Source organism: Mytilus californianus, unplaced genomic scaffold (assembly GCF_021869535.1).
Source record: "Mytilus californianus isolate M0D057914Y unplaced genomic scaffold, xbMytCali1.0.p SCAF_2, whole genome shotgun sequence".
NCBI lineage: Eukaryota > Metazoa > Mollusca > Bivalvia > Mytilida > Mytilidae > Mytilus > Mytilus californianus.
In genome coordinates, this window is record NW_026262668.1 from 77,502,340 (window position 1) to 77,525,618 (window position 23,279).

At 32.3% G+C, this 23,279-nt stretch overlaps 2 protein-coding genes across 4 annotated transcripts in view; one reads left to right on the plus strand and one right to left on the minus strand.

Moving 5' to 3' along the window:
* The window catches only part of LOC127728263 (U3 small nucleolar ribonucleoprotein protein IMP3-like), a 44,451-nt gene extending 33,709 nt beyond the window's left edge, over window positions 1-10,742 (minus strand). Inside the window, exons 1-2 of the mRNA XM_052235549.1 lie at window positions 10,549-10,742; window positions 2,637-2,744 (exon numbers count right to left, since the gene is read on the minus strand). Of these exons, the coding sequence (XP_052091509.1) occupies window positions 2,637-2,744; window positions 10,549-10,685 (245 nt within the window). The 5' untranslated portion in view covers window positions 10,686-10,742. The remainder of the gene's footprint in view (window positions 1-2,636; window positions 2,745-10,548) is intronic.
* Window positions 10,743-20,785: 10,043 nt separating this feature from the next.
* LOC127728228 (neurogenic locus notch homolog protein 2-like) overlaps window positions 20,786-23,279 on the plus strand; it is an 80,102-nt gene continuing 77,608 nt past the window's right edge. For all 3 annotated transcript variants that reach the window (XM_052235454.1, XM_052235453.1, XM_052235455.1), the window contains exons 1-2: window positions 20,786-21,030; window positions 22,650-22,728. In XM_052235454.1, coding sequence (XP_052091414.1) covers window positions 20,967-21,030; window positions 22,650-22,728 — 143 coding nt within the window. In that variant the 5' untranslated portion in view covers window positions 20,786-20,966. The remainder of the gene's footprint in view (window positions 21,031-22,649; window positions 22,729-23,279) is intronic.

Consider the following 23,279-nt stretch of genomic DNA (forward strand, 5'->3'; position numbering starts at 1 on the left):
TTTCTTGGTGGTGTGGATTGGTTATCCATGTACATTTACTTTGATCTACATTCTTGACCTCCTACTCAAAAGCCTACTGTACTAACACAAAATGAACTTAAAGTAAGAGAAGACACACTAAGATAAAAAAAAACAGAGCCTTTTCAAGAATAATAGTATATACAAATGTACCACGTATTCTTAAAAAATTCATTATAATTTCAGTAATTCATAAAAATTTACTTTTCAACAGTTGATTGACAACATATTTGTTATGTTTGGAGGACATGTTTTTCAACAAACAATCGACATTCCCATGGGAACCAACTGTGCCCCTCTTCTTGTCAACTTGTTCCTTTATTCACATGAGGCTGACTTCATACAGGAACAGGAAGAAAGAAAAGAAGTTAGCAGTATCCTTTACCTTTAATTTCCGCTATAAAGATGATGTTCTCTCACTAAATAATTCAAAATTTGGTGACTATGTTGAACGCAGCTATCCCATCGAACTTGAAATAAAGGATTTCCCTGAATGTGACCTACCAAATTAGACTTAAAACCAGGTTTGTACTAACATGAGCAACACGATGGGTGCCACATGTGGAGCAGGATCTGCTTACCCTTCCTGTGCATCTGAGATCACCTCCAGTTTTTGGTGGGGTTCGTGTTGCTCAGTCTTTAGTTTTCTATGTTGTGTTTTGTGTACTATTGTTTGTCTGTTGGTCTTTTTCTTTTTTAACCATGGCGTTTTCAGTTTATTTTCGACTTTATGAGTGAATGTCCCTTTGGTATCTTTCACCTCTCTTTCAAAATTGTTTTTCATGGTAGTGTATGAAGCTCTCAAGCGGAACTGAATGAGAAGACAACGTCACATGTGAGTCTAAATATCCGATATTCATCAAAAGATATTTATAAAGAATATGTTTGGTACTGAAAGTTTAAATATAACAAATTTAAGTAACTTAAACCAATGAAATTTAACAATGCATTCGAATAGATATTTATACTAGTAACTAAAGGATTCTTACAAAACGTCTGTGTATGCTTATTTGGCGCATATTTTTCTTTTTTTGACTCATTTTCCTTCAGGAAGCTGAGTCCTGTATACATCTGTAGTTATCATTCTACAAATACAGATTCATGTCATTGTCTTTCAACTTTGCTTAGTATTTAAAACTCTTAGGGTGCTCAAAAGTCTATGGGGGAATCTAATAGAGACATCAATTGCAATGGTGGATGGATTGGCATTAAGTGTCCAGTGGCAAAAATAAGACAAGACACTCACTGTGACTTTGAAATGTAGAACAGCAATACAAGTGTTGTTCCTTTGCTTTTTGTGTTTTTTTGCTGTGCATGTACTGATTTTGTGTCATGGACGGATACCCCATATCCTTTGTTTTTCTATTATGTTAATTTGATATGAATGTAAACTCTTCTTTGTACTAGACTGAGATGCTGAGCCAGATGAGCCTTATTTTAAACATAAAAGTTCACAAGATAACAGTCCACAGGAAGACATGCCACCATTTCCAGGCAATCTGGATATCATCTTATATACAAATATTATATCAATATCTGAAGGCATAAAAAAATCCAGACAACTGTTTGTTTTACAGAAGACGGAATAACATACATGGATAACAGACAATTTTCCTCACTTACAGAAAATTTGACACTGGGAATCAATTTTGTATAGCATAATATACATAGATGTTTATATCAATTTTCTTTGAAATTCTAGCACAAAAATATGTCATTCAAATTTTCTTAACAATAACTTAAGTTTTTACTTCAATTTTTTTCTCCCAATTTTCACAAAAATCGAAAGAAACCTTCCTTTTATAGATATAAACACTGTGTTTAAAGTTATTGAAATCGGTTGAGGCAGAATAAACAGTAATGATGGTGGCCACCGAACAGCAGAAGAAGCAATCTCATCATACCACATTGCAATTGCAATTGGACAGACAAACAGAGACTGTAGGGCGACGTCTAGTTGACTGGGCCCTAATATTATAATTCCTGTAGTATGAATTGATTGTTTCAGCCATAATGAAAGTTTTTCAGATCTTATATTACTAATCATTTTTTCTGTTTACAGTTTCTGTCTATCTATTGTTCTTTTGCAGATAATATGTCAAAAATTTTAAATTAGTAAAAAATCATCATAAAGGCAACAACTTGTAAAACTGGTTTTTTTTCTTTGTTGCTGTCTTGTTTTGAAAATAATAATGAACAGCATATCATAGTCTTAAATGCTAAAATTGGTTAAAAATTGTAATTCAAGGGCAATAACTCTTAGAAAAAATCTCTTTGTTTCAGACATCAAGTTTTATTGGCTCAAACTCTAATGAGGAAATCAATTTGTGTTTGACTGAATAATTAGAAGAGTTTTTTACTAATTTTCAGATAAAAACAATTACACCAGGAAACCTTCCAAATCTGTAAATCTTGAATTGCTGAACATTTGTTCTGTTTACATATCTAACTACTGAAGTTTTCAAACAAAAAAAAACATCTGACCAACCTTACCATTTCAGGTTCATAATGGCAGCAAATCATTTTGTTTAGGCCAATTTTAAGTATCAAAATATTAGCCCATTCAAAAACCCTAAATAAGCATGTGATTACTGATTACACTGAAGCTAAAGACTTACAATTTTTCAAGGAGTTGAGCTGTGGCTTCTATTCTAAATGGATCTTTCTCATCAACATCTTTGATTTTTCTGGCAAGCTCTCTTACATGTCTAGACAACTTATTGTATCTAAAAAAAATTCAATTGATGTCAATTTATGGATAAAAGCACAGACTTAAACAAGAATTATGCATTCCTGCATCATTAACACTGCCATAAATATTTAATATAATAAAGTCCCCATTTTAAACTGTAAGAAAATCAATAAAACAAATAATCAATAAACTAATGACCTAAAATCGTTAACTTTTTTTCTAACAATTGAGCTTGCACAATTACCTGTCCTGTTGACAGACACTGCCATGCTTTAAGTCATACCATATCCCACAAATTAGTATAACTGATAACCAGAAAGAAATAATTAGGAGGCAAGGGTTCAAATTCACTTTAGGCAATGGAAGGTCCAGGACCTTTGACAAAAAATACTAAAAGGTCCACCTTTATTCTTTCAAGGTCCAATCTTAATTGAAAATTCAATTTATAAAAACAGAAAATGCTTACCATTCCAAAGCAATCATCATATCTTACTACATCAATCTCATTTTTTTTCTGAATTTCTCCAAAAAAAACAGTTAGAAAAAAGGCTTCTCCTTTTACCCCAACACTTTAAGCTGTGTTAAATAACACTTTGTATCTTTTTAATTGTTCTTGTTTCAATTGCTGCATGAAAAAAAATTGTGTCAGATAACAGCTCGACTTTGTTTTCAACTTGGGGTCAGCTTCTTTTAACCATGATTTTGGCACTTGAAGATAGATGCTGGGAGGTAGTTTCATGATTTTTTTATGGGGTCTAGTTTTAAGTTTTTTGTCCAATGAAGCAGGGCACTTTCCCTTTCTATGTGTGTGGGATAAACCAGTTGCCACATTGAAATCCAGCCAAGGACAATTCACCTTTCATTGGGGTAAACCGTAAACATTTACATTCTCACTTTTCCCTGTCATTTTCTAAGTCCAAGGACCATAACTCTGAACAAAATGATCAGACCGGAACAAAATTGAAACTTGATCTGTAACTTGTCATGATAAAACTATATACCAATTATCAAATCAATATCTTCAAGCTAGAAGAAAATAAATGGAGAATATGTCCCCATGGACACTGATGATGCCCCTGCTTGCATACATTATAAAGAGACATTACTCAAGAAGGATAAAAGTGATGCTACCCAAATTTGTACTTGATCTGAGTTTTAAGGTAATAAGTATTGTGTATAGGTTTCATAATGTTTGGTTGGGGCAAACTTAAGTTACAGAACGGAAACTAAAAATTTTGCAATTTTTCGATTTATAAAGGGGCATTACTCAATACCGATTAAAGCGATGCTACCAAAATTCAACTTGATCTGTGTTTTGTGGTAAAAAGCATTGTGTATAAGTTTCATAACATTTGGTTGAGGCAACTTAAGTTAGAGAACGGAAACTAAAAATTTTGCATTTTTTTCCATTTATATAGGGGCATAACTCGAGAATGGTTAAAGTGAACCAACCAAAATTCAAATTTGATCTTTATTTTGTGGTAATAAGCATTGTGTATAAGTTTCATAACATTTGGTTGAGGCAAACTTAAGTTAGAGAACAGGAACTAAAAATTTTGTAATTTTTCCATTTATAAAGGGGCATAACTCTAGAACAGTTAGAGTGACGCTACCAAAATTCAAACTTGATCTGTGTTTTGTGGTAATAAGCATTGTGTATAAGTTTCATAACATTTGGTTGAGGCACACTTAAGTTAGAGAACGGAAACTTGTAATTTTTCCATTTATAAAGGGGCATAACTCTAGAACGGTTAGAGGGAGACAGACAGACAGACAGACAGACGACAGACAGACAGAGTGCAAACCTAAAGTCCCCTTTGATTTACAAGAGAAATAAAATGCTTCGCTGGGGCGCAGCTTGATACGACCGCAGAGGTCGAACCCTGAACAGTTGGGGCAAGTATGGAAACAACATTCAAGCTTGATACAGCTCTGAATTTGGATTGTTATTAAATATTTGACACAGCATAGGTTTCTGACACAGAAAGAATGTGGTCTAAGAACTTGAATTTTTTTAATTTACCTATTATGGTCCAATGTCCAAAATCAAAATACATGGTTAGATTCAGCATATCAAAGAACCCCATATATTCAATTTTTGTTAAAATCAAACAAAGTTTAATTTTGGACCCCAACTTGGACAAACTTGAAAACTGGGCCCATAATCAAAAATCTAAACACATGTTTAGATTCAGCATATCAAAGAACCCCAAGAATTCAATTTTTGCTAAAATCAAACTAAGTTTAATTTTGGACCCTTTGGACCTTAATGTAGACCAATTTAAAAAATGGGACTTAAAATTAAAAATCTAAATACACGGTTAGATTTGGAATATCAAAGAACCCCAATAATTCAATTTTTGATGAAATCAAACAAAGTTTAATTTTGGACCCTTTTGACCTCAATATAAACCAATTTGATAGCGGGGCCCACAAATAAATTCTAAATTCATAGTTAGATTCAGCATATCAAAGAACCCCATATATTCAATTTTTGTTGAAATCAAAAAAAGTTTAATTTTGGACCCCAACTTGGACCAACTTGAAAACTGGGCCCATAATCAAAAATCTAAACACATGTTTAGATTCAGCATATCAAAGAACCCCAAGAATTCAATTTTTGTTAAAATCAAACTAAGTTTAATTTTGGACCCTTTGGACCTCAATGAAGACCAATTTAAAAAACGGGACCCAAATTAAAAATCTAAAAACACGGTTAGATTTGGCATATCAAAGAACCCCAATAATTCAATTTTCGATGAAATCAAACAAAGTTTAATTTTGGACCCTTTTGACCTCAATATGAACCAATTTGATAGCGGTGCCTACAAATAAAAAATCTAAATACATGGTTAGATTCAGCATATCAAAGAACCTCATATATTCAATTTTTGTTGAAATCAAACAAAGTTTAATTTTGGACCCCAATTTGGACCAACTTGAAAACTGGGCCCATAATCAAAAATCTAAATACATGTTTAGATTCAGCATATCAAAGAACCCCATATATTCAATTTTTGTTGAAATCAAACAAAGTTTAAATACTGGACCCTATCTTGGACCAACTTGAAAACTGGGCCCATAATCAAAAATCTAAACACATGTTTAGATTCAGCAAATCAAAGAACCCCATGAATTTAATTTTTGTTAAAATCAAACTAAGTTTAATTTTGGACCCTTTGGACCTCAATGTAGACCAATTTAAAAAACAGGACCCAAAATTAAAAACCTAAATACACGGTTAGATTTGGAATATCAAAGAACCCCAATAATTCAATTTTAGATGAAATCAAAAAAAGTTTAATTTTGGACCCTTTTGACCTCAATATGAACCAATTAGATAACGGGGTCCACAAATAAAAAATCTAAATACATGGTTAGATTCAGCATATCAAAGAACCCCATATATTCAATTTTTGTTGAAATCAAACAAAGTTTAATTTTGGACCCCAACTTGGACAAACTTGAAAACTGGGCCCATAATCAAAAATCTAAACACATGTTTAGATTCAGCATATCAAAGAACCCCAAGAATTCAATTTTTGCTAAAATCAAACTAAGTTTAATTTTGGACCCTTTGGACCTTAATGTAGACCAATTTAAAAAATGGGACTTAAAATTAAAAATCTAAATACACGGTTAGATTTGGAATATCAAAGAACCCCAATAATTCAATTTTTGATGAAATCAAACAAAGTTTAATTTTGGACCCTTTTGACCTCAATATAAACCAATTTGATAGCGGGGCCCACAAATAAAAATTCTAAATTCATAGTTAGATTCAGCATATCAAAGAACCCCATATATTCAATTTTTGTTGAAATCAAACAAAGTTTAATTTTGGACCCCAATTTGGACCAACTTGAAAACTGGGCCAAAAATCAAAAATCTAAATACATGTTTAGATTCAGCATATCAAAGAACCTCATATATTCAATTTTTGCTAAAATCAAACAAAGTTTAATTTTGGACCCTTTGGACATTAATGTAGACCAATTTGAAAACTGGACCCAAAATTAAAAATCTAAATACACTGTTAGATTTGGCATAACAAATAAATAAATGTGATCAAAGATTTTACAAATCTAATGCGCCATACTGTGCAATTAAAGATTACTTCTTGAAATTTTTCAATATTTGAAATTTGAAAAAAAAATAATATTTGAAGAATAATTCTTTTTAATTTCTGAAATCTGAAATGAGAAAAAATTGGCCCCCCACAATTTCTTTTTATCCCCCCCCCCCTTTTCCCCCCAAAAAAAATTCTTTCCCTCAAGATATGGTCATAATCTCAATTCTAATTTCCAATGGAGTTGGCAACCATAATTACCCATTTAAATTTACCATAGTGCTAACTTAATCTATTTTATAATAGAATTAATAAAAATATAGTGTCAAATCTTTCATATGGATTTTTTTGTAAAAAAAAAAGATGAAAACATTTGCAGATATTTTTACTGGTCTTCCTTTATAAATATGCATTTCTTTAAACATAATTTAAAAGCAGTGTAAGGGAAGTAACCAAAACGTTGTATTTGGATTACCTCCCTTACACTGTTTTAGATTATCTTTATTGTTCATTAACCATTACTTTATACATAATTTAAAAGCAGTATAAGGGAGATAATTTCAATGATGTATTTGATTTATCTCCCTTACACTGCTTTAAATTATGTTTTGTACTAAAGTATTTGTCCATTAACCAGGACAACCTTGTTTTTCCCCCTTTTTTGCCCCTAATTCCTAAACGGTTTGAGCCATAACCCCCCAAAGCAAATCCTAACCATCCCTTTGTGGTATGGAAACTTGTAGTATAATTTCAGAGAGATCCATACACCGTTCCACATTTATTGTCTGGAAACTAGAAAATGCTCATTTTTGGCCCCTTTTTGGCCCCTAATTCCTTAACTGTTGGTACCATAACCCCCAAAATCAATCCCAACCTTCCTTTTGTGGTATTTAACCTTATGGTCAAATTTCAAAAAGATCCATTCACTTAAACTAAAGTTAGAGTGCGAAAACCAATATGTATTCGGACGACGACGACGCCGGACGACGACGACGCCAACGTCATACCAATATACGACCACAAAATTTTTTTGCGGTCGTATAAAAACTGCTACCTGAAGATAGCGTTTCTTTGTTTGCATTGAAAATGATGTCATATATAAAATTCCTAACAAAAGGACCAACATCGGATACATTTCCATAATTCAGGTACTTTTTCACCAGAAATTATGTAGGGAATATTTTTACAATGAATTTTGATATATATAAATCTGCTGTGAACGGGATATCCTAAAGTATTCTAAAGGTTTGCTGACTTCGTTCCCATTCACAGGTAACACCTGCCTCATATTAATCTTGTGCTCGTTGAATTTCTTCAATTCCCTAATATGAAGAATAATTATGAACAACCTGTTTTGGAAATAATAACCTAAATGGGTTATACAGCGCAAAAATTCTTCATTTCTTAATTTAGAAAATATATTTAAAAGCACATTCATTTAGGTCAGTAGAGCAATTTTTGGTAAGCAACTTTTTAAAGGGGCATTAGCTACAAGATATAAAAAAAAATCAAAATGTGATTTTTTTTTGTTCAATCATTAATGAAAGTGAAATAGTGAAATAATAATTCGCTTTTAGCAGCTAGTTTAGTTCAATTTTGTCAAAATAAGCTAAGAAACATCACTGATGAATTATTCACTTGCAAATGAATAATTCAACCTCATTGAATCAGTATTCATGTGACCTTCAATTTAACCCATTAGCTAGAGATTGGTTACACATGTATAAGTCGTGTTCAGCCATTAAAAGGAAAAGAATGTCAACATTGAAAGTGAAACAAGGCTGAACCATTTGGTTGACTGATTTGATCCACAAAAACACATTCTTATACAGGTAAAAACGATGATTAACTTATTTTTTTAACCTATAACATGAAATCAAACAGATCTAGAAAAGTCCAAAAGTATGGCAATTTTTATCTCAGAGGACACTCTTAGCGCAATTGGCTACACTTTTAGGGCATCCTTTGCGCAGAGGACTACACTTTTAGGGCACTCTTTACATGATATAAAGGCACTGTTATGGATAGGGATTTAATCAAATTAACCATTGTTTCATATTTATTGGTAAGAAATAAAGATATGTATATTAGGTTGTTAATTTAATTCCTTTTTGTAATAAAATTATCACTTCTAGACTCAGCTAATAGAATCTAGAGCATGTTCATTGTGCCCCATTTCAATCAATAACTCCAGTTATAAACTTTAATACTGGATCACTGAGACTGATTGTCTAAAGATGTGTATAAACTTTAGTACTGGATCACTGAGACTGATTATAATTATAATAACTGGCTCATAACAATTAACTGTACAAATAGTTTCTGGATATTCAGATTTGTATAGCTTACTATACATATTCTTGTGCTATTCATACTTTTTTCCATCTAATTCTGTGTTGTTCTATTGTTTATTGAAACATTGTTGATTTTTCGTACTATTCAAAACTATATCAGCTATATTCTTAACTTTAATTTTATTTAGACAACAACAGTATGAAAGCTGTAGTAAATTCACACCCAATATGACGTCTCGACCGACTGAATAATATAAATGGAAAATATAAACAAACATAGGATTGTTTACATAATCAGTGGTAATGTTCATCCAATGCATCGTAAAAATTATAACTCAAACAATCGGCAGGTTCCCTTTTAAATTGTCTACATTTTAAATTCGAAGAGGTACAAATGGAAGTTGTTCCTATGAGATTCAATCATGAACTGTATTTGTACTCTGTAGCTTCAAAACTTTTCATACATAATTACAAAATTCAATAAAATGTCGGCCATTAAAATTTTTATTTCGTTCCAAGGGAAATAACCAGAAATGGTTTTGCTAAAAAATGAATTGCAGAACCGATATTAAATTACGGGGGGCTTTTTAAAATACCACGGAAAAGGGCATGGCGCCAATTTTTTTTCCTCAAAAGGTCAGGGCGTCAAGAAAACACGGCAGAGCGCTATACCACCCCAAAACCTCCTGTAGGAAACACTATTGTTAGATTGAAAACCACCATATTCCAAGGGATCAATCTCATAAACAATAAAGTAACCCGAAAAGTTGCTCCCCAACCAAAAGTTGTTACTTTTTAAATAACATGAATAATCATTTGCACTTTGTAATATTTCCCTTTACACTCTGATGATCCAAAATATTTTTTATACACAGTAAATTTATATTTCATTTGGGCATTTATATCCTAAATGGGTTATTAAAACCCAACTGGGTGACTGGTCCCAATCTGAAAAATGATTTTCTATTATGAATATTTTTTATTTTTTTTCAATAATAATAAAGATTAAGATTTTTTCACATAGTTTGAATAGCATTCTTCATTCTCTTCCACTGGAAATGCATGCCTCATTTTTGTACAAACTATAGGCATCTTTAACGGGAAATGCATGTCTTATTTTAGTACAGACTATAGACATCTTTCACAGGAAATGCATGCCTCATTTTGGTGCAAACTATAGACAATGCTCCCCTCTTTAGCTGTGAGGATACAGTGGTATCCGTGTACACTCACTATCAGGATTAATTATGTTATTTTGTTACAGTGCTTAACATACTCATGTTTGTTTTTGTCACAGTAGGATTCGATTGTTAAATGACATTATTTACACAGATTGAACTCTGACATTTCGGACCAAACGTTTCAACTCATTCATAAATATGTATTGTTTTGTGGTATTTACAAACTTTCGGGTGTTTATCGTAAGAGAACTCGATATAATTTGGTCTGTGATGTATAGTGTAGGAATAACTCACTTCGTGTAATCTTCACGTTTTTGAATGTGGTACTTTTTCATAATTTTAACCTCGTGTAAGTTATTGTCGACTTCCCAGGAAATGAAATCAACTTTCTTAAGAAGCTTCTTTTCGTGGTATTTTAGTTTTCTGACCATATTTACAGTATTGGTACTGAGAGCATGTAAAATTCAACAGGAAGCTAGCAAGTACAGTATAAAATATTTCTGAATTCGGAACAAATATGAAATATTTCCGGAATTCATATATCCTCGGGCATATGTGAAACTGAATGAAAAAAAATTATATATATAAAGAGTACAAGAAGCTCTGACCAAGAACGAACCTTTTCATAATCTTATGCAACACCCAAATTCAAAGGAAAAATGGAAAAGGATAGTAAGATATAAAAATAAACACTGACATGAAGTATGCTTATAAGACCAGTCCAATAAAAAATAAGTAAGTAAGTAAATTTTATCTAAAGTCGGCATATATGTACATAATAACATAGAAGACATAGAAGACATGGCCTTGGGAATACCTTCAAGTACAGGAAAACCTATCCTTTATGGCTCATAATAATTGGCAGTTTGCAGGAAACAACCCAATTAGTGTGAAAGCAGGAGAAATAAAGAGCAGACTAGTAACAAGAACACATATTCTACAGACAGTTAGGTCTAGACACAATAAAAATATATATCCCCATAATGAACTTTGTGTAATACAACAGATGAAGATCTAGAACACTTCATACTTTCGTGCAGTAGACATAAACGTGAAAGGCACCTCCAGACTTGCCTTGAAATAAAATCATACCTGGAAAACTTAAAGAATGGGCTCTATCAGAACTTGGTTGACTGTGACATGCTTATACAAATTATGATGGACTGTACTCAACAAAAGCATTAACTATAGATTCCATATGAAACAACAACTCAACAGTGGCGGATCCAGGTTGGGGGGGGGGGGGGGGGGGGGGTATAGGGGGTTGGTATCCCCCCCTTTTTTTGACGACCAATGCTTTTGAATTGGGACATATGGTTGGAACCCCCTCCCCCCCCTTTATCCTGGGTTGGAACCCCTTTTAAAAATGGCTGGATCCGCCCCTGTACTACATAGAGTTAGAAAACCTCACACGGCTGTTCTGTTACGATATGCATACCAGTATAATGAGACAGATAGCAGGGTAGGGTGAGGGCGTAGTGAAGGCATATCTAGAAGCATTTTATCTTCTAAAATAATGACAATTCGCTTGAGAAGTGCATGCTAATATAAATACGTAAAACGTGTCTCTATCTAGTGCTTAAGGGTCTATATACCTATTTTTTATTTGGACATTCTACTACATAGTGCTTTAACTTTTTCTTGTTCTGCGTATTTACCCTTAGTGTTGAACATAAATTGCTGGTGAACGCATCGATCTAGAATTAACAGTATATTTAAAGTCTAAGACATTAACCTTTCAAGTAGTGCTTACCTATAGACTGCTAAAAAGCTAATGTATATATCCGCATACCTAGAATATAATAGCAACAAGTATTTTGATGATTAGCCATTCTACTGTGTAGGAGTATGCCGATATAAGCGGCGATCCATACCCGTAGAAAGAAAGTTTTAAGTATTTTTTCCAAACATACCTTGTCGAGTCTGTAGGAATAATATAGATATAAAATACAATTAATTTGACAAATTGACGAAAACTGTGATAGCTTTCAATCGACCTTTTTTAGCGATGAGATATTAATATCAAACATTAAAAGCTATTAAAAGATTTACAATAAAACTGGACATGTTACCACTGTCCCGATAAGAAAAGGGGTTAATCAGTTTATTACATCGACATTTTATATTAGAGCTGAAGAACCATAAACATTATTGAGTAGCAGTTAGGCGCCAATAAATAAAATGAGTTGATTGTATTTTTTTTTTCATCATAGTTTTTCCATCTTGTCTACTGAGGTTTTGTCGAGTATAACAAAGACAAAGGGTACTCAAATACTTGCAGCGTTCAAAGAAAGCGATTTCAAACATCAAGACAATTCGGGAAACTGAATTCGGAGGAGGCAAATCTAAAAATCTTCTCACTGTATGGTACCAAACTGAGAGCAAATCATTGGCTTCTCTCCTACCAGAACATTCAAAAAAGGTGTCAGTTTATTTATGAATACTACTTTAAAATAAAATGTCAACGGTAGAACTTTCTCGATTTCATAAACAAAATACAAGTCAAGTTTTTTTTTTCTAAATGTCTGTGGAATCAAGTCAAAATTACTAATACCAGACTTTTGAAGTTTTAATAACGTCACATGATATATTAATTTTTTTAGAAACAAAACAAGACAAATTAGATATATTAAATCTACCAAACGGCTATACTTATATTTCAAAATGTAGGAATAAGTTTCGGAGAAGATCTGGTGGTATAACTGTAGTGTTTAAAAAAGAGTTTGAAAACTACCTAAAATTTCCTAAAACAGATTCTGAATATGTACAATGGGTTAAATTTTCTAGAGATCTTTTTAAAGATGAGTTTTTGTTAGGATGTGTGTATATACCCCCTGATAATTCAAAATATTCATCAGTAGATGCCTTCTCTGAAGTTGAAAACGAATTAATTTCATTATCAGATAATGATAACAGATATGCACTGGTTGGGGATTTCAATGACAAAACCGCAGATCTTCCAGACTTTTGTAGTCCCGATGAAAACTTCTTACAAATTATGAACATTAATAGTGATGTTAATGAAACAAATGACATTGTTTCACAAAACCAAAATATAAAATGGAATAGTAATAAGAAAACAGAATTTATAGAACACGTAAGAGTAAATGAAGAAACTAATATTAGAAATATAGAAACTTCGTTAGATGAGTTACTCTTAAAACAAAATATATTACATATATTGATACAGTTGTGAATAATTTGTGTGATATGTTTAAAAAATCATCTGCTAACGTATTAGATAAGACATGTAAAAATTCTAAATATAAGAAATCTAATAACAAACCTTGGTATAATACAAAATGTGCATCGAAAAGAAAGATTTTTCACAGAGCTAAAAGGAAATATGGGTATTTAAAAAGTCAGCTAAATAAAACTTCATTAAAGAAGGCAAGTAGTGAGTACAGAAGAGAAATGAACAAGCTTTTCCAAGATTATCAGATAAAAACTGCTAATACTCTGAGACAAAAATCTAAGACTGATCCTAAAGGCTTATGGAAAATATTAAACAATATTGACAAACCCAAATCTAGTTATAGCGACAAGGTTACTTTGGATACTTTTTATGAATATTTTAAAAAGTTGAATGAGAATGCAGATGGGGATGAAGGACATGATATTAATTTTGATAAAATTCCTCCATAGAATATTGATAATATTCTAAATTCTTCAATTACAGAAGACGAAATTCTGGCTGTTGTTAAAAAACTTAAAAACAATAAAGCCTATGGATATGATAATATTGTAAACGATCGAACATATAAAAAATACAATTCACTTTATGATGCCTATATACTGCAAACTATTTAATATAATATTAGATTCCGGAAAAATACCAAGCTCTTGGTCAGAAGGTATTATCCTACCAATCTTTAAAGATAAAGGTAATATTTATGATCCAAGTTCATATAGACCTATCACATTAGTGTCTTGTTTGGGTAAGACTTTCACTGCTATCCTGAATGAAAGACTTAGCAAATTGTCAGATGAGATAGGATTAATAACAGAAGCTCAAACTGGTTTTAGAAAAGGATATAGCACAACTGATAATATTTTCACTTTGTATGCTTTAATTTATATCTACCAGTCACTTGGCAAAAAATTATACTGTACCTTCGTTGATTTTTCAAGGGCATTCGATACAATATCTAGAGCCTCATTATGGATTAAGTTACAAAATGCAGATATAACTGGAAAAATGTTCAAAGTACTGCATAGTTTATATGATAATGTTAAATCTTGTGTAAAAAGCAGTCAAGAATGTTCTGCATTCTTTATGTGCGACATAGGAGTAAGACAAGGAGAGAATCTGTCTCCTTTCCTTTTTGCAATTTATTTAAATGACCTAGAAGATTTCTTTATCCAAAATAATAATTGCAGCTTAGAAAAATTTGAAAGTTTATGTTTTGATAATCTTGATATTTATGTCAAATTATTTGCATTGCTTTATGCTGATGACACCATAATTCTTGCAGAAACACCGGATTCTTTACAAAACACTTTGGATATCTTTGAAGCCTATTGTACTAAATGGAAGTTGAAAGTGAACTTGAATAAAACGAAAGTTGTAACTTTTTGCAAGAGAAAATCCAAACATAACCCAATTTTTAAATTTTTTGGCAATAATCTAGATATAGAAGATTCTTATCTTACTCTTATTTATGAATAATTTTAAGTTACAATGGTTCTTTTGTTAAAGCCAAGAAAACAATAGTCGAGCAAACGCAAAAAGCATTATTCAGTTTATACAGAAAAATACGCAATATATCATTACCTGTTGATTTACAGATTAGCTTATTCGATACCCTCATACTTCCCATCCTGACTTATGGGTGCGAGGCCAGTGTGGGGGTTTGAAAACATTCAGATGATAGAAAAAATTCACCTACAATTTTGCAAAAATATACTTAAGTTAAGATCCACTACTCCTAATTTCATGTCTTATGGAGAACTTGGCAGAACTCCAATTGAGGTAGCTATTAATTTAAAAATGGTCTGTTTTGGAATAAACTTATTGTCAATCAAAACAAATTAAGCAGTGTGCTATATAGAGTAATGTTTAAGCTTATTCAATCAGGTAATACTAGTTTTAAGTGGATAAATCATTTAAAGTCTATTTTTGATAACACGGGACTCAGCTATGAATGGACTCAGCAATTTCCAGTTAATTCAGTCCAATTAAAAGTTACTAGTACTGTAAAGCAAAGGCTCGTAGATCAGTTCATCCAAAAATGGTATAGCCAAATAGAAAATTCATCAAGAGGAAAATTTTGTGGTCAATTTAAATTAGAATTTAATCTGGAAAATTACCTTCTAAAATTATTTCCAAAAGGACGACAATTATTAACAAAATTGAGGTGTTGTAATTTAAAAATACCCATAGAAACCGGAAGGTGGACAACCATTCCAAAAGAAGAAAGAATATGCCACTTATGTCATATAGGAATTGGCACTGAATTTCATTACCTTTTTGAGTGTCAGTTTCCGACAGTCGTAAAAATACGAAACAAACATATTCCTATTTACTTTACTAGATATCCATGTTATCAAAAAATGATAGGCTTATTGTCACTAAGTAATGTAAAAGTGTTAAAAAATCTAACACTTTTTATTAGTAAACTTAAGAACATTTTGTAAAATGCCGGATTATTTAAAATGTATTTTTTATGTTTTTTCCTTTGTTATATCCACCATTGTTTTGTTTTGTATTGTTTGTAATATGTAAATATTGTATTCCTCTTGTTACACGTATGTATTGCAAAAAAATATGACAAAGCTTCATAAAAGCCCAACAAAAAAAATCCTTTGATAAATATAATCAACAGATATTAAGACGATATATTATCTGTAAATAATCCAGATGTTTCTGAAAAAAAATCTAAACATCTATCTATACCTTGTCTCATTCTTACTAAATCAAACGTCGATGTCCCTTTTTAGACCGGCCTTGTAATAATTTCTTATGGTTATATTCATACAAAAATTATAAGAAGCGGGATCACTTTTCATTTCCTAAAGTTAAAAAAAAATCATTAAAACACAGAATATACCATAATTAAACCCAGATAAGGTAGTTTGGGCGTCTTGTATTTTAGTAGTTTAAGTAGTATTAAGGGATATTAATGACCTTGACCATCCATGCGGGTATCGCACGGTTGGCAGGTTGTATTATTGCTTTGCATGTATTTCTATATGCCTGTGCTGTATCTATGCATCGTAATATATGCTGCTTAAATATCTTATCTGCATGCTCTCTGTGTTATATATTAATACGTAAAAAAAACACCCCATCCAATTTCCTGTAAAGATGTGACAGTGCCTTTATGATAAAAAATGAGGAGTTGTGGCATGATTGCAGACGAGAGAACTGACCAAAGGACGAGAGTGTAAAAATATAGGTTGGTCATGAAATTATAGTTGTAACAAGTATAAACTAGAGGCCCTAAAGAGCCTGTGTCGATCACCTGGATCTTTGTGCATTTTCAACAATGCCGGACCACTCTAGAATTAAAGACTATAATATGATTTTTTTGTTGATCTTGTCTTGTTATTTGTAGATCCGGCTTTTTTACCGTGAATTTATAGTTTCTTTCTATCTTCTATAATCACATCTTTATTGTCCAGAGGCGGGTGTAGGGGATGGGCAGGGGGTCGGCCCCCCTTATGGAGCTACATTTATGGTTGATGCAGATTTTTTACTTGCTCCACTCAAAACGTTGCTTAGTTTGGGCCCCCATCACCCTTTTTCATAGTCATGGATCCGCATCTGTTGTCATGTAAACATATTTAGTTTGTGACAAAACAAAACATAATATTATGGCAAAGAAATAATAATTCTATTATATATAACTGAACACATAGGAAAATATTAAAAGTCTTCTGTCCTCAGTTCTAATGACTGTTTTATAAATGAGCCAATATTTTTTTTTGGGGGGGGGGGGGGGGGGTACGAGACATAAAATAATGACGGAGTAGGTAAACAATTTGCAAATAGATTAGAAGATAATATGCAAAAATATAAAAAAAAATCGCAAATTTCGTCATTTAAGGAAAATAACTCCCATAAGGTGTGGTCTGACAGCATTGTCCAATAGGAAGATCACAACATTTTAAACATATCAGTCCCGTCAGATTTTCTCGGTCTATATTGCGGTTTTCAATATAATAGACAAATCCTGAATTTTACCATGTTAACCCCTTTGTTTCATTTTAAACCATATAAAAATAAGGAGATGTGGTATGATTGCCAATGAGAACTATCCACCCAAGTTCAAATGAAGTGGATGTAAGCAGTTATAGGCAACCGTACGGCCTTCAACAATGAGAAAAACCCATACCGTATCAGTAGTCGGCTATTAAAGGCCCCGACTTGAAAAATATGAAACAATTCAATTGAGAAAACTAACCAGATACGTAGCTAAGCCGGAAATGTTGTGGATGCCAAAACTATCGCCGAGCGCAGCGAAAAAAGTTCGACGAGCGGAGCGAGGTGAATTATTTTTTAGACTAATTTATGCAGAAAATGAACCTTTTTCGGACATTTTCCCTGTATGCATGCGTACTCCCCTAGAATCCGACACCGGTTAGATTTTTTTTCAATAAATAAGCGCCCTGAAAATATTGAATAGGGTTCAATGATATAATCTATTTACATAAATTAACAATTCAGGTTATTTTCAACAAAAAGTTCAGTTTTCTTACCTAAGAGATGCAAATTTTGAAATCACGTTTTGTCTATCGATCGCCAAATCTCTATAGATGTGTAGCATAGCAAGCGCCGAGAGACGGTCTGTTCTCATCGTGAGTGTCTTTGTAAGGTATATAGTCACATAGAAATATTTTTAAATATTTTTTATTTAAAGAAGGGTAGGCTATTCAAAATGGCGACTTAGATCCCTTTAGGATTTTTCAGTACACGTGTATGAATAGTCAAGGCCGTAACTAGGCATTTTATTTTAGTGAGGCAGAACTGATCTCCGAGCGGAGCGGGGCGAAAATTTTCGGCAGGGGGGTCTGGGAAAAAAGGTGTAAAATCCTGCATTCTGTGCATTTCCAGAGAGCTTGACATCGTTGAAACAAGCTGTCCGGAGTTTTTATTTTTGAACACTTTTTATATATTTTTCATATTTTAGGACATGTACTAACACCAAATTTTTAACAACTTTATCTAAATTTATATGTCAGACAAACATCCAAATATCCATTTAGGTCTGCCGCCAGAACACAGAACAAACATCGACTCAGTAACAATTGTTATTCAAATTGAAGTTTGCCAATTTTTGTATGACCGGTTTCGTCAAATCGTTTCAGAATATTTGGTCTCCTGACATCCTTATTGCGATGAACATGGAGCATGGCAAGACCGCACACGTAATCCCGTATATATATAGTCCCGAATTAGAAAACACGAAATACCGTTTTAAAGGTCCTACCGTCCCTCAATAATGTCAGAATTGGATTATGGGATGTTCTTTAAAATTTTAAGGTAAAAGAAACATGGATAAACACTAGTCCATGAAATTTTCATATTATTTATATTTTGTTTATCTGTAAAGAGGACAAATAAAGTTGGGAGAAACAGGTAAATGAATACTCAGACAGGACTGTTCCCGTGCGGTGCCCCAGGTCTTGATTTGTCAGTCTATTTATAGTTTTTGGATTAGTTCCAATGAAAATATATTCAATATTGGAACTCTTAACACCTGTTGTGATCACAAATAACATCCATTAGTTCACTACTAAAACTATTCCTTCCTCACCTTTAGGGGGCCTCGGTGGCCGAGAGGTCTAAGTAGTTACTACTGTAATCACTAGCCAGTCAACACTGAGGTTGTGAGTTCGAACCCCGCTCGTGCGGGTGCACTCGACTCCAATCTTAATTGACTAGGATAGTCCGTTTTCCTATCGAAGGTCGGTGGTTTTCTCCGGGCACTCCGGCTTCCTCCACCAATAAAAAACTGGCCGCCACGAAATAGCCCAAAAGCGGTGCTTAAAAGTGGCGTTAAAACACCAAAAAAATCAAAAATCAAATCAAATCCTCACCTTTAGTATTGCTTTTCCTTTTTCTGCAAGAGCCTGTTTTTATAGTTATCAAAGGTACCAGGATTATAATTTAATACGCCAGACGCGCGTTTCGTCTACATAAGACTCATCAGTGACGCTCAGATCAAAATAGTTATAAAGCCAAACAAGTACATTACAAAGTTAAAGAGCATTGAGGACCCAAAATTCCAAAAAGTTGTGCCAAATACGGCTAAGGTAATATATGCCTGGGATAATAAAATCCTTTTTTTTTCGTAAAATTCAAAGTTTTATAAACAGGAAATTTACACAAATGATTTAACCAGAGATCCATAATGATTACCGTTCACTAGGTTAATGTAATGATGAGATGATGAAGAGAATAATTTAAAATGAACGATGTCAAGTAATAGAAATTAAGGTTGAGACAGAAAAAACAAATGACTATATTTCGTATTCAATTACCATATACAAATACACAAAAACAAAAAATTTAGTGTCGAAATTTTAGTGAGGCATTTGCCTCACTTGCCTCAGTGGTAGTTACGGTCTTGAATTAGTAAACTGCATATTGCTAGACTGAAAACAAAGAAATATTGAAGCCAACGTTAAAAACGTTGATAATGTAATACAAATAGATAGGAAATACGAAAAAAGATTTGAAAAACATTGATAAACAAAATTTTAATCTGCTAACCGAGTCCCTGTGATAGGATTTTTCAGTACACGGATATGGATAGTAAACTGCACATTGCTAGAAAACAAAGAAATATTGATGCCAACGTTAAATACGTTAATAATGTAATACAAATAGATGGGAAATACGAAAAAAGATTTGAAAAACATTGAAAAAACAATATTGTATTTTAATCTGCCAACCGAGTCCCTGTGTAATCGGACACATCTGTTTCAAACAAAATGCCTCAATGATGAGTGTTGACAAGTTTTATCCCAATTGACCAAGTAGTTTCAGAGAAAATTTGCAAAAGCTAACGGACGACGACGGACGCCATAGAGATGAAAATAGCTAACTTGACCTTTTTGAGACAGGTGAGCCATAATTGTTATGTTCCTGTTTATTCGTCGTTTTATAACTTATATTATAAACGACTGCTCTATTAAAAGTCATTTTTATTAATTATTTCACTTTTCTAGTAAGTGTTCCTGCGGGCATAAATTCCACCAGTCAAGCACACACGAGTCGTGTGCCAGTTACCTACACGCCAATTCAAGCGTGACTAGCGGTGTCTCCGTCTAACTCCCGCGAACTAACGTTACACTTCAAAGTCAACAAAAAGTGATTTCAGTTGTGATGCGGTGTGCGGAATAAAATAGGGCAGTCAAAAGAACGGTTAAAGTATTTTTTTTTATGCATACCACATATAATAAAGACCTGCTAAAGAAAACACATAAATCATAATCTTTTCATAGATTATTATATAGCACATATATTAGAAAATCAAATATTTATGAAGTCCATACCTTGATAATTACGCGTAGTGACATAATCTGCAAGGTGCTTGTTTGTAAATCAACACGAGTTGTAAAAGTTTTGTGTATTCGACGATGGAGTTTAAAATATCATGTTAAAAGTTTGGAAAAGTATATTTGCAGTGCTATTTTTGAATTGGGAATAATGTTCGGATATTTAAGTGAATATTCCATAAGGGATTTATTATGATTTTGGAGTTATGTTGGTTTTTGCACGGTTTTTGACGGCTGTGTTGATTGCACATCAAATTATCATCATTGAAGGTAATGTCCTAGTGATAAAAATACCCATGCATCGAAATACTGTGATGATGAATACTTAAACCATTGTACACTTGTCTTTTTTCTATTTTACAGAATATATGATGTTTTGAAAGAAAAAAGTTTTAATGGTTTAATTTGATATGAGAAAAAATAACTTGGAATAAAGATATTATGTTTTGAAACATAGGCAATACACATTTCGTTGCGCGTGCCTTCTTTGTTTTCATGCAAGATGATGTCATAATGTATTGATGCACTTATAATTATAAACAAGTTTTGTTTGTTTAAAATATTACCAAGTGAGATTTCAATTTCTTGTGGAGATTATAAAATAGCATATTAAAAACATTTAATAGTTAAAATAAACATTTCAAACCTTTAAAGTATATTTTGATTTCAGTTTTAGTAGAGGTTTAAAATTTCATTAAGTTAACAGTATTCTTTTTTCAAAAGGTTAGAGCTATTTGAACAGGTTGGGACCAATCTCCCAAATGGGTTATAATATCTCGTTTGGGATATACATTGACAAACAACAAAAAACATGACAATATGATGTCATATAATATCAAACACTGAGTTCCTGACTTGTAAGAGGCACATGAATATATGGCCGTGTTAATCTTTGATTTTTTAAAAATTTCAACCCCCCTTTTCTAAATCAGTAGAAAAACATAAAGGCACATAATTTATAAACACAAAAAAAACAGTGTAGGAAAATCATAAATGTAGAAAAGATGACAAAAAACACAAGCACAAAAACAATAAACATGATAACCAAAATAATTATACTGTATCAAAGAATGATTGCAGTCACTGAAAGCAAGCTCAAAGTGCTTAACCTCCTGATATGAAATTTTGGAATTCTACACTTAAATATCAGTTGCTGTACTTCAAAGTTGATTTTGTACAGCAATGTCATAAAAAGTCCTGGATCTTGAAGACACGATCTTCTGCATTGTCCAGTTCAAGCTAATAGAATTTCAATGCAGAAAAAAACAAAAGAAATATTTCATGCTTCTTGCCATAAATAAGCTAATAGATGTTTAATCCCAAAAATAACATGCAGTGATTGTACCACAATAGTACAATTTAAATGATAACCCAGGAATTTTTTTATGAAACATGATCAGATGATTTATATTTTGAATTAAGAAAAAATGCTTTTCAGCATTAAAAATTACACCTGAAAGATAAAGAAGTATTATACATGTAGTATAAATTTGTTTAAAGAGTATTAAAGAAACAGCACAGAATCTTAAAAAAAAAGACCACAAATGTTTCATTTATGATTTCCCAAAAACATTCATCACAAAAATTTTATGAAAAGTTTCCCCCCAAAAATACAAAAATATGTTCCTTAATGAAATGTATACTAATATTTTGTTTTGTGAAGTTAATTTATTGCCATGAAGTTGCAGCACATGTTTATCATCTTAAATATTTTTTGTGTACTAGAGTGCTTAAATGTAATTTTAACCTGGTGTTTATTTTCATACAGCCAGAATATCTTCCAAGTACAAAAGAAGTTGGAGAACCTACAGTATTAAGTAACAAAAATTTCGAATAGCAACATTCATGAATTAAAAAAATAAATGGATTATGAATGTTTTATTTTGCAGCATTTCCTTCATGCTATCCTGATCCCTGTTTGAATGGAGCTGCTTGTAAAACAGCAAGTAATGGAGAAAGTTACTGTGTGTGAGTAAAAAATATGTAGTGGATTTAGCCATTTGCCATCTACAAATATGTGTATAAAGCCAAGTTTTTGAATAGAAATATTGGCAAGGAATTAAAATCATATTTACAGGGGTTGTTCTGGGACTTGGACTCACTGAATTAATACATTATTTCAAATGCCGTGTGTTTCTTGGACCCTTGATTTTCTGAAATGCTGCACAAAAACATCTGTCAAGTCAGTCGCCTCCGTGAAATATTTGTCAAACACTTTTTAACGGTATATATGGTTTTTAAATTTTAAGGGTATAAAAATGAAATAAGTTAAATACAAGGTGTTTTACCCAATTTTGTTTGCCAGGAGGCAGGAAACTAGAAGTTATTTTTGTTGGTCCTTGTGTTTTTCACATGAATATTCATGTAAAATGTGAATTTTTAACAACAAAATCATAAGAGATAATTTGCTATATGTTACACAATTTCCAAATATTTTGTAGAAAAATATTAACAAATATGCAGATGTAATGGAACAAAAATATTCAATATCTCCATCTGAAAAAAACAGCATAAGTTTG